At 46.9% G+C, this 12,433-nt stretch overlaps 2 protein-coding genes across 2 annotated transcripts in view; both read right to left on the bottom strand.

The window, feature by feature from the left end:
• Nucleotides 1–3,116: 3,116 nt before the first annotated feature.
• The window catches only part of LOC149445501 (uncharacterized), a 31,310-nt gene continuing 21,993 nt past the window's right edge, over nucleotides 3,117–12,433 (bottom strand). Inside the window, exon 2 of the mRNA XM_089653807.1 lies at nucleotides 3,117–5,336. Within this exon, the coding sequence (XP_089509933.1) occupies nucleotides 4,156–5,336 (1,181 nt within the window). The 3' untranslated portion in view covers nucleotides 3,117–4,155. The remainder of the gene's footprint in view (nucleotides 5,337–12,433) is intronic.
• LOC149445503 (uncharacterized) lies at nucleotides 5,902–9,044 on the bottom strand. The gene is made up of 5 exons (XM_089653762.1): nucleotides 9,020–9,044; nucleotides 7,079–7,176; nucleotides 6,762–6,989; nucleotides 6,476–6,682; nucleotides 5,902–5,958 (listed from the first exon to the last, which is right to left on the bottom strand). Exons 1-5 carry the CDS (start codon nucleotides 9,042–9,044, stop codon nucleotides 5,902–5,904), a joined length of 615 nt encoding a protein of 204 aa, XP_089509888.1.

Here is a 12,433-nt window from a genome sequence, read left to right as displayed (position 1 = left end):
GTTGGTTAGCAGGCAGAGTTTATGGATCCAAACTGGACAGCAGAGAACCTGTAACATCAGGTTGGATAGCAGGTGACATGGTACTGAAGTCAAGCTGAATGCAGGCTGCATGCAGAGTGGCTGGAAGACAAAGTTGTGGCCCCAAATGGCTGAATGAGGCAGTTTATCCAAAGGCTGGATGGAACTTCTTAGACAGGTTTGAGCAGATATAGTTGCAGTAGGGTGAGCACCAGGAGTGCTAAATGCTCCTGACAATTGTCCAAATGTGACCAGTGGCCATATTTAGTCAGTGATGTCACTGCTATCCCCACCCCCTTCCTTACATGGCAGGGATTCCCAATGACATCACTGATTCCTGGGGATTTGGCAGTTACAAGTATCTGTTGCCTCCTTAGGCCCCAGTGCAGGAAGCTGTTATATATAAACGTGCATTTGGTTTCAATTTGTTTTTTTGTATGAAAATGTCATTTTCAGAGATTGAGATGTACAGCAATATTCTGGAAAAACCACCAACTTTATCAAATCCACCCGAACCAACGAATATACAAAACAAATGCTGGAAATACAAAACAAATTCTGAAGATGAATTGGGCCAACATAACAAAGGGGAGTAAATGAAATTCTTCAATGAACGAATGTATCCAAACTAAATGGAAATCTCCAGTATGGACACGCCTAGTTATATATAGAGGTGGTAGAAATGTCTCTTCTACATGTGATGATCGGCTCCTGAAAAACACGGGACCGGAACAGGCAAAGTTTGGTTTGTACTGTCGTCTCATCCCTACTCTCCGACCACTAAACCCAGAGATCATCCCAAGTGGTCATTGTATTTGTCCCTTACATTGGTGACCAATGGGAGAAGGACCCCCTTATATCAGTGGTCAGTCTAGTGGTCCCTTACATTGGTGACCAATGGGAGAAGGACCCCCTTATATCAGTGGTCAGTGTAGTGGTCCCTTACATTGGTGACCAATGGGAGAAGGACCCCCTTATATCAGTGGTCAGTGTAGGCCTACCCAAACGCTATCCCCACTCCAGTCGATCCTAAACTCAGCGGCTAGACTCATCCACCTCACCAACCGCTCCACATCTATCTCCCCCCTCTGCCAATCCCTTCACTGGCTCCCGATTGCCCAACGCATCAAATTCAAACTGCTAACTCTGACCTACAAAGCCATGCACAACGCCGCCCCAAACTACATAACTTACCTGATACCCAAATACTACCCTACCCGTTCCCTCCGCTCCTCACAGGACCTCCTACTCTCTAGCTCCCTGGTCTCCTCCTCCCACGCCCGATTGCAGGACTTCTCCAGGCCTTCCCCCATCCTCTGGAACTCTCCACCCCAATCCATCAGACTGTCGCCTACCCTCCTCACCTTCAGGCGCACCCTGAAAACCCTCCTCTTCAGGGAAGCATACCCCAACCTCACCTAACACCCGACCTCACCTAACAACTAACCTCCTCCACTCCTCCCACCACTCCATCCCCCACAGCCATCTCCTCCTGTGCCACATGTCATGACCCACGGTCGCCACCAACCAACAGGCCACGACCACGACTAACAGTAATACGCGCGCCCACGGCGTCAGACCCCAGACCTTCTCACCAAACTCGTGACCGAAGGACCAGCCAATCTAAAACCACGGTGTGACGCGCGTAACAAGGCCCCAGCCAGCTGCACCCAGCACAGCGATTGCCCAGCTAATGGACTACAATCGGTGCCTGCAGCCTGAATGCGCTTGTTACTGGGTCGGGTTAATTACGCAACTAACCCTCTACTGCCACCACCACTTTTGTCGGACACTGGGAAACTCCCGTTATCAAATATACACTATAATGATTGAAATATTGATCTATATAGCACGGCCCGCGGACCTGCTATACAGAGATATACAAACAGTAGCGTCTCTTCAAAGGCAGGGATTCGTGAATTGCAAGTAAGCGCTTAGAAACAGTTTAACACTTTCAGAAAGAAAGATTTATTACTAAAAGCGTCAGACAGTTGCAAATAAATATTTACAAAGAGATGTCACAAAAATATATATATATGTATATAAAGACACAGCAAAGAGATAATTAGGAAGAAGATTACAGGGTTAAGTTACTTGCCCATATGCCTGGGTTTGCAAATCCAAGATGCAGAGCAGAAAGGTTCTTTGATCTCCTCTGTTACGATGTGTGTGAGTGTGACAAGCTCTAACTCTCTTGAAAGTCCCTCTCAAGGGGAGGGGGGGGGGGCTCTGACTACACGTTTTGGGAGTGGTCATTGGGGAACTCTAAACTAAACTACCAGCTTCATTTCCCATGATATGAACCATACAGTTGACCTGAGGAATGTTCAGTTCTCGGGTCAGTTTGATAAGGTGTGGGGCTTACATAACTTTGGGTGACCAAAGTGAAACGTTCGTAGACAGCGTGTCTCCACTTCTCATGTCTTAGGTTGTTCCACATCATCTGCCAGGAGATAAAGTCTGCCTCACAGGAATGCAAGGGGGGGATGTGAGGAATGATTCGAGGAAGACCTCAAATACAGCAAGGAACAGGGGAACTCTGCTTCCAGCTCTGATGAGCTAGTTTGTTACAAAAGCAAAGGTTGAAGGAGAACTCCGCTTCCAGCTCTGAGGAGCTAGTTTGCTACACCACCTTCCCTTCCCTCCTAGACTGTAAGCTCGAAAGAGCAGGACCCTCGCACCCCTCGTGTAGTGTATTGTCACTGTCTTGTCTCATGTTCTGTCCCCCTTGCTACTGTACAGTGCTGAGCATACCCTTTGGCGCTATATAAATACTGTATAATAATAATAATCCTAACAGGAGTTCTGTCATTTTTCAGGATGTCAGTAAAACATGTCCTCCTTCAGTAAATGTTCATGTTGTGTCAGTAATAAAAGTCACGGAGGGTTGGGAACCCTGCAAGGGGGGCAGAGATATGTGACTGCCTAGTCCAGCCTTTCTCAGCCAGGGTTCCTCCACAGGGTTCTAGGGCTTCCTTGTCACTTCATTGGGCTGTATATGGAAGTGTCACCGACCAGCCGTTTCTGGATACACAGCTTTGTCATCATTGCACACACACATGATTTTGTTTTTCATTCAATATAATTTTTATTATAATTTTACATTTAACAAGATTGAAGCATAAAAAACATTCAGGAAACAGTAAGGGCAGAAATCCGATTGGTCAGGAAGATCCCTTGTCTGGAATGTGGGGGCGGAGTCATTATTATTGGTGTACAATACAATACACAACGTGTTCCATTATTATAACAAAGTATTGTAGAAAAGATCCCAACATAGAAAATGGGGGAAAGGAGGAAATAAAGGCGGATATGAAGGGGAATCTGTGTACGGGGAACACCTTAACAATCACCACCATTTTATTCTCCAGGGCCTCTGATGTCACAGAATAGATGTTTGGGGGTTTATCTCATCTTCAGGACCAAAATCTGCATTTTCCCATGTGTGCAAAATCATGCAGAAACAGCTCTGGCAGTGAGAGGGTTAATGTGGGCTAGATGGGATCACTCTGCTGGGGTGACATTAGAGCTCCCCCTAGCTGCAGCCTGGTAATAACATTGCTGGGAGGTCTCTTCATTTCTCTGCTCCATACTTCCCGTCTTTATAGAAACGTCTCCTGACATTTGGGGGTCTATTCATAGAATGTTTGTATAGCAATTCCCTCAGTGAGAGTTCATGTCCATTCCTCCTGTGTGAATGGGGGAACCAATGTTATTAGGATCACATCTGAGCTGCTGGAATGTCTTCCATTCATGGAAAATACATTGAAAACGTCTTCTGCCATCAATGGCCGACCCGGTCCCACACTTCATCCATGTCTTTGGGGACCTCTGATCTCCTTATGGACTGTTTCTTCCATGATGAAGATCAGCCATGGAGTATATCTGAGGTGTATATCAGGGTGTGCTTCTTCCCCACATGAGAGCTGGGATGTCCAGCAACATTCATCTAGAAGACATTTCCCGCACTCAAGGCACTAATACACCTCCAGGGTTGTGTGGGACCCCTGATGTACAGGAAGACAGGACTTCAGTGACGAACATTTCCCTCACTCAGGACAGAAATACGGCTTCTCCCCCGTGTGAGATCTCTGATGTTTATAAAGACTGGACTTCTGAGAAAAACATTTCCCACACTCAGGACAAGAATATAGCTTTTCCCGTGTGCAATCTCTGATGTGTGTGAAGACTGGACTTCTCTGAAAAACATTTCCCGCACTCAGGACTGGAATACAGCTTCTCCCCCATATGAGATCTCTGATGTGTGTGAAGATGGAACTTCCGTGAAAAACATTTCCCGCACTCAGAACAGGAATACAGCTTCTTGCCATGACAGGAATACGGCTTTTCCCCCGTATGAGATCTCTGATGTGTGTAAAGACTGGACTTAACTGAAAAACATTTCCCGCACTCAGAACAGGAATACGGCTTTTCCCCTGTGTGAGATCTCTGATGTTTGTAAACATAGGACTTCTCTGAAAAACATTTCCCACACTCAGGACAGGAATGCAGCTTCTGCCCCGTGTGAGATCTCTGATGTGTATAAAGACTGGATTTCTGTGAAAAACATTTCCCGCACTCAGGACAGTAATATGGCTTCTCCCCTGTGTGAGATCTCTGATGTGTTTTAAGATTAGACATTTGTGAAAAACATTTCCCGCACTCGGGACAGGAATATGGTTTTTCACCCGTGTGAGATCTTTTGTGCTCAATAAGAGGGAATTTAGAAGGAAAACATTTCCCGCACTCAGGACAGGTATACGGCTTCTCCCCTGTGTGAGATCTCTGATGCTTGGAAAGACTGGACTTTAATGAAAAACATTTCCTGCACTCAGGACAGGAATACGGCTTCTCCCCCGTGTGAGATCTCTGATGTTTGGAAAGACTGGACTTCTCTAAAAAACATTTCCCGCACTCAGGACAGGAATGTGGCTTTTCCCCCGTGTGAGATCTTTGATGCTTAACAAGTCCTGATTTGTATACAAAACATTTCCCGCACTCAGGACATGAATATGGCTTCTCCCCCGAGTGAGATCTTTTATGCTCATTAAGATGTGATTTAAAATTGAAACCCTTCCCACACTCGGTACAGGAGAAGCTCTTCTCTGTTGGAAGGCCGGCCCGGTCCCAAACAGTCTGAGGTTCCTCAGGATACGAGGAATCCGATGGTCCATCTACACTGGGTGGTGCCGGATGGACATTGGAGGGAGCCAGGTTTTCTTCTGGACTATACTGTGTGATGTCCTCATCTTCTACTTTCCAGTCTGGAGACAAAGTGAGACAATCCTCGGAGGTTTTCCTCATCTCCCGGCCATGGACTAAAATACAAAGACAAAGAGGATTACTAGACAGGAGCTGATTGGTTCCCCCAAACCAGGACTCCGCCCACATCAGGCAGCTTGGTCTCTGAGGAGCTTACAATTCCACCCTCAAGGGGAATAGAAAATGGCTCCTCTGATCTCCTAGCAGGTCATTTCTTTATTCATGGACCTTAGTCAGAGAGTGAGGAAACAACCAGAACTGTCTTTTATAGGATCGACAGTGATGAGGGGATTATAGGGCGAGGGGCCCCACCCCCTCTATCACTTATCACCATCTTCCCAACACAAGAAGTACATAGTGTGGGGGTCAGGAGTATGTAATACACAATATAAATGTTATAGTATAAGGGTCAGGACTCATAATATTGGTATTCAGTAATCAGTGGAAGATTAAATGTTTACTGTAGACAAGTTGCAGAGATCCCACACCGCTGCCTCCCATCTCCTGAGACTGCACTCAGTGACTTGGGTCTGAGACACTACAGACATATCCCTCCACCCGGCACAGCCAGCAGACCACAGAGCAAGGAACCCTGGGAGAAATGTTCTGTCAGAGATCCTGTTAGCCCCATGATAAGGGGTAGAAGACCCAATACACATGTCCCAGGTCAATCAACACCTATTGTGAACATCAACATATTTCTGCCATCTGATCCCCAGAACCTCCATAAATCCAGTCTAGATACATAAATTGTGTCTGCAGCACAGAGAAGGAAGATTATCCGAGAGAAATCCAGGAATACAGGACGGGGAACACAGCTCAGGAAAGTGACCAGGGGATTACAGGCTGATATCACCCAGTCCCCGCCCTACTCTGGACCAATCAGTGAGCAGTATGGGTGGAGGAATGGATTTAGTGTTCATGACCCACCTGTGCTGATCTCTGTAGGAGTGTCCTCCTCTATAAATGTCCCCGTTATTCCATCCTCCTCCATAGACTGCTGATCATCCCTCACATACGCCTCTTCTTCTTCTGCTTTCACCTCAAATTCTATATCGATTGGATCTCCACTCTAAATCAAGGAAATGAGAGAAAATATCATCTGTAAAATGTAAGATTTATGATTGTGACATCACACACAAAATCCACACATTGTCTCCACAAGTCCATGTTCTAGATGCTCCATCCCACCAACCTTGTAATAGTGAGGGATGGTGTGATCTTCCTGTGTGGAATCCTGGGAATACAGAGGACGGGGACATCTCTCTGGTGGGTTCCTGGTATTAGGTGGCTCCATCATATCCTTGTGTCCTTCTGAAAACTCCTCCATCACTCCATACTCCTCATCCTCCTCTTTATACTCTTCTTTAACATCAATATTATCATCCCCGAGGATTCCACTCTGAAAGATATAATAAAACATTCATTGTAACAAACATGCTGTGTATAAATCACAACTACCAATAATTGTCATCATCTACCTGATGATGGTGAGGGATGGTGTGACCTTCCTGTGTGGAATCCCGGGAATACAGAGGACGGGGACATCTCTCTGGTGGGTTCCTGTAGCTGGATGACTCCACCATGGTGTCCTGGTACAGATCTTTGTGTTCTTTTAGAAGCTCTGACTCCTCCATCCCCCCATCCTCATCCTCCTCCTCTTTTATCTCTTCTTTAACCTCAACTTTAGGATCTCTCAGGTTTTCACTCTGAATATATAATAAAAATGACATCAATGGTAACAATGCAGATAATGTACAGATCCTAATGATACTATCAGTGATTGTTCCTCATCTACCTGATGATGGTGAGGGATGGTGTGACCTTCCTGTGTGGAATCCCGGGAATACAGAGGACGGGGACATCTCTCTGGTGGGTTCCCATGACTGGATCCATCTGTAGGAAACACACACACTGACTGAATCCATTGTTTCTATGTGTTTATCAGATGATGGGGGATCTAGGTGGATCCTCCGTACTGCTCTCTCCTTTACAATAAAGTCTCCTCTTACCCGGTGATGTGAGGGGCGGCTGATTGTCCATCATGACGTCCTTGTAGAGATCCTTGTGTCCTTCTAAATACTCCCACTCCTCCATGGAGAAATAGACAGTGACACCCTGACACCTTATAGGAACCTGACACACACAATGATACAGTCACCATCCAGACACATCCCTTGTCTGTTACTGGAGAATGTCCCAGAATTCCCGGCACCGCTCACCTCTCCTGTCAGCAGCTCAGTGATCTCTCTGGTGACTTCTAGAATCTTCTTCTTCTTTCTCTCTTCTATCAGGGAGGGAGGTGGAGGCAATGTGATGTCATATGATCTCCAGACTTCACAGGAGGAAAACTCTACATCTGAACACAAATAGTCACATCAAATGATATTCCCAGAATCCTCCTCACCTCTCCATTCAGGTCTCCATTTATTATAGCCCCACTTGACTCCGAATGGAGGGACATTGGGAGGAGGAGCTGTGAGGTCAGTGTGATGTCATAGGATTCTCTGACTCTGGATGGGGGGACATTGGGAGGAGGAGCTGTGAGGTCAGTGTGATGTCATAGGATTCTCTGACTCTGGATGGAGGGACATTGGGAGGAGAAGCTGTGAGGTCAGTGTGATGTCATAGGACATATAGACTCTGGATGGAGGGACATTTGGATGGGGAGATTTGAGGGGTCCTCTATATGCGACTTCCATGCAAACCAAATCATTGTTCCTGGGTGCGTCCTACCTCTCCTAAACTGAAGAGTGACCTTTGACCTTTACCATCCAGAAATCTGTCCGGAATCTGTGGAAGTAAGCTGTCATGTGATCAGGTGACGTGCGGAGGAACGGAGTGTAAATAGCAGACAATTGTCTCCAGAGCCCCTAATGGTGGGGATGGATTTGGCGGCGTGCTGGTGCCAAGTTTCCTCCCCCCAGGGTCACTGCAGGTGTGCAGAAAAGCTGTGTAAGAGGATATGGAGGAGAGATGAGGAGGAGATCCAGGAATCAGGAGAAAGGTCAGGGCAGGCAACAGACAAGTATGAAGACAAGGCGGTTGGCTGCACAAGCAGTGATGTAGGGGATAAAATCCTTTATTGGAATCCTTTACACACAATGTAGTAACACATGACAGCTCCAGGACAGAGCAGAGGAACAGAAGACGCGTCACACCAATACAGGCTTAGTCATTACTGATTTTTATTTGTCCAGAACAGCTTTAAATAACATGTAACAGCTGATAAGGATTTGTCTGGAATCCGGGATAACAAAGTATACAACAACATGACATCATTAATATCATGACACATAAAGTGACAACAATCCCTGTAATATATGTGGTTCCTCGGACAGGTTACAGATATATGAAATGGAAACCAGCATGATAAGGAAGGATGAGTGACACCTTTTATTTGTTCAGTCCAAGCAGGGAGGTGGAGTCACCCACAATATAATGAGACAATAAATGAAACAATCCTACATAAACATGATAACATCCCACCCGGCACTCAGCCCTGGAGGGAGGTGTCTGCAAATGACAAATCCAAATCCTTCTGTTTGTATAGAACATGAAAGCCTGTATTGGTGTGACGCGTCTTCTGTTCCTCTGTCCTGTCCTGGAGCTGTCATGTTATTACTACATTGTGTGTAAAGGATTCCAATAAAGGATTTTATCTCCTACATCACTGCTTGTGGGGCAACCGCCTTGTCTTCATACTGCCCCTGTGACCACGGATCAGGCCGGCACCTACGTGTCTGTGGAGGGGTCATACACATTCCGCACTCACTTACAGACGTCTTTTTGTTTTTCCTGTAAGCCAGCTTTGGGAGCAAAATATATTATCATCAACTCCTCCCCCTGAAGGGGTTCATCTACGTATTATTATTATACAGTATTTATATAGCGCCAACAGTTCGCTCAGCGCTGTACATTACAATGGGAGATAGTACATGAGACAATACAGTAACAATACAATACACGAGGGGTTCGAGGGCCCTGATCCTTGGAGCTTACAATCTAGGAGGGAGGGGATAGTGGTACAGGAGGAAGTGGCTGTGGGGGATGGAGTGGTAGGAGGAGTGGAGGAGATCGGCTGTTAGGTGAGGGTGGGGTAGGCTTCCCTGAAGAGGAGGGTTTTCATGGTGCGCCTAAAGGTGAGGAGGGTTGGTGACAGTCTGATGGATTGGGGTAGTGAGTTCCAGAGGATGGTGGAAGCCCTGGAGAAGTCCTGGAGATGGGCATGGGAGGAGACCAGGGAACTGGAGAGTAGGAGGTCTTGTGAGGAGCGGAGAGTATGTTTTGGGTGGTAGATGGATATCAGGTCGGTGATGTAGTTTGGGGCAGTATTATGAACAGCTTTGTACGTCAATGTTAGTATTTTGAATTTTATGCATTGGGCAATCAGAAGCCAGTGTTACCTCCTCTGCTGCCAGATCCAGGAATGTCTCCTCTCTACTTCCTTATTCATTAAACTTCCTGTCTGTACCGACATCACTTCCTGTCTGTACCTGATATCACTTCCTGTCTGTCTTCCATAGAGACCTCCTGTCTGGGTAGAAGTGAGATCCCCACCTTGTGGAGCTCAGAGAGGTCCAAAACCCCTCCCCCGAGCAGTCATATATCTCTGTCCCCCTTGGTGGGAGTGGAGGTGACCCCTCTATAAGGATCTACAGTCCATACACACCCAGCACAAGGCCGGGGTCACACTACCAGACGCTTCTCGGGGCTGCAGTTCCTCTGAGCTCCACAAGGTGGGGATCTCACTTCTACCCAGACAGGAAGTCTCTATGGAAGACAGACAGGAAGTGATGTCAGGGACAGACAGGAAGTGATGTCAGGTACAGGCAGGAAGTAGAGAGGAGCCATTGGTGGAAGTGGCAGCAGAGGAGGTAATAAGATGTTATGTTCTATTTACACCCAGTAACGCCCCCATCATACCCATCCTCTTCCTCCATAGTCATCTCCGTCCTTTTCCTCCATAGTCACATCCATCCTCTTCCTCCATAGTCACGTCCGTCCTCTTCCTCCATAGTCACGTCCGTCCTCTTCCTCCATAGTCACGTCCGTCCTCTTCCTCTATAGTCACATCTGTCCTCTTCCTCCATAGTCACGTCCATCCTCTTCCTCCATAGTCATGTCTGTCCTCTTCCTCCATAGTCACGTCCTTCCTCTTCCTCCATAGTCATGTCCGTCCTCTTCCTCCATAGTCATGTCCGTCCTCTTCCTCCATAGTCACGTCCGTCCTGTCCTAATCCTGCTGGGAGGTGTCCTAATCCTGGGAGGTGTCCTAATCCTGGGAGGTGTCCTAATCCCCCTGTGAAGGGACATCTCTGATGTACAGAAAGTGCTGCAGCAGCGCTGACACTTACAAAGGAATTAGTGTTTATCCATTTGCCTGCCAGCAACTTCCTGGTTTACAGGAGAGCACGCCCCCCCTTGCTGCTCACGCTGTGGTTGGACACAGCATGAGTTTGTTGTCAGGCTTGCAGCCAATGATTGTGGCTGTGAACCTGCTGATAACTGTGGCCAACCACAGCACAGAGATCAGGGTGTTAGTGATCACACATGAAGATCTGGCTGCTTCTTCTCCCTGATCTCACTTACCGTTCAGAGCTGAGATCAGGAAGAAAATCCATCCAGTCTGGGAGTACAATCAGCACACATACACTTGTTAGGCACACAGTGAACCCCTTGATTGCCTTCCTGATCACCCCCGTCACCCAGACAGAGTCATTAGTACAGTGACAGTGTACAGTATTATCACAGATCTCTGTATTAGTGTCACTAGTGACATCAGTTAGTGTCCCCCCCAGTCAGTGTCAGTTACTGCCAGTCTCTGATTGGCTGCCACATTATCACAGTCACACTATAAATCGCTGATCACTAGTATAGTGTTTCTCTGGACCAGTATCCTGGTCATGGTCAGAACTATACTAGTGTCCCCGATGGAATGGTAGAAATTCTGAGGCCCCTCTGCACACTGCTATATACCCTTCAAGCAGACTATGCAATAAATAGGGACATTTAGTTCACACATATTACAATACATGCTTAAGCTGCCAACTGCGTCAAAGTGATCCCTCTATGGCCAGTCCTACACAATGGGGAGAGCTACAAGGTTCAGGTCTGGCTACTGACCCAACAATACAACAAACAAGCTGGCCAACTGGGTCAAAGTAACCCCTCTATGGCCAGTCCTACTCTGCTCTGCCTCTATGGCCAGTCCTACTTTGCTCTGCCTACGCGAGTGCTACTGTGGACACAATGCCAACATAGGGGAAAAGACACAATGGGGAGAGCTACAAGGTTCAGGTCTGGCTACTGACCCAACAATACAACAAACAAGAGATCCATGTGCTCAAATCCCAACAGCTAGCGTGTGCTCAAATCCCAACAGCTAGTGCATGCACTAGCTGTTGGGATATGAGCACAGGGATCTCTTGTTTGTTGTATTGTTGGGTCAGTAGCCAGACCTGAACCTTGTAGCTCTCCCCATTGTGTAGGACTGGCCATAGAGGGATCACTTTGACACAGTTGGCAGCTTAAGCCTGTATTGTAATATGTGTGAACTAAATGTCCCTATTTATTGCAGAGTCTGCTTGAAGGGTATATATCAGTGTGCAGAGGGGCCTTAGAATTTCTAGTGTTAATATGTGGTTACACCCCTTTAGCACCTGATGGATAAATGCATGCACTAGCTGTTGGGATTTGAGCACATGGATCTCCCGATGGAATGGTGTCCCCATAAATGCAGTGTTAGCAGGATCAGCCCAATCACTGCCACCACTTGCGTTTAGCCCCCCCAACAAATGCAATGTGAGTATAATTTTTCAGATCACTGCCATCTCTGATACATTGTCTGCAAAACACAGTGTCAGCAACATCTGAGCCTGATCTCTCCTACCACTAGCAGATCATTTTATTTCTAGCACACAAGCAGTCCCTGATTGCTAGCCAGGAGCTCTTTTTCCCATAGTCACCACTAAGTACCTGTAAATTTAGTGTCCAAAAAAAGGTTCCCTAGGGAGGCGTACAGGATTCCCAGCATGACAGATGTGAGTGAAGGGGAAGCCTCGCTATCAGAATCAGACTCAGATTATGAACCTGTAGAGAGCAGTGACACCCCAGCAGGTAGCTCTGATGATGGTGAAGAGGTCCCTGCTAA

Source organism: Staurois parvus, unplaced genomic scaffold, assembly GCF_062004578.1.
Source record: "Staurois parvus isolate SC_StPar_1 unplaced genomic scaffold, SC_StPar_1.0 ptg000720l, whole genome shotgun sequence".
In the NCBI taxonomy this organism is placed as follows: Eukaryota; Metazoa; Chordata; class Amphibia; order Anura; family Ranidae; genus Staurois; species Staurois parvus.
The sequence above is the reverse complement of the archived record's forward strand: the minus strand, read 5'-3'. Positions and strand labels throughout refer to the sequence as shown.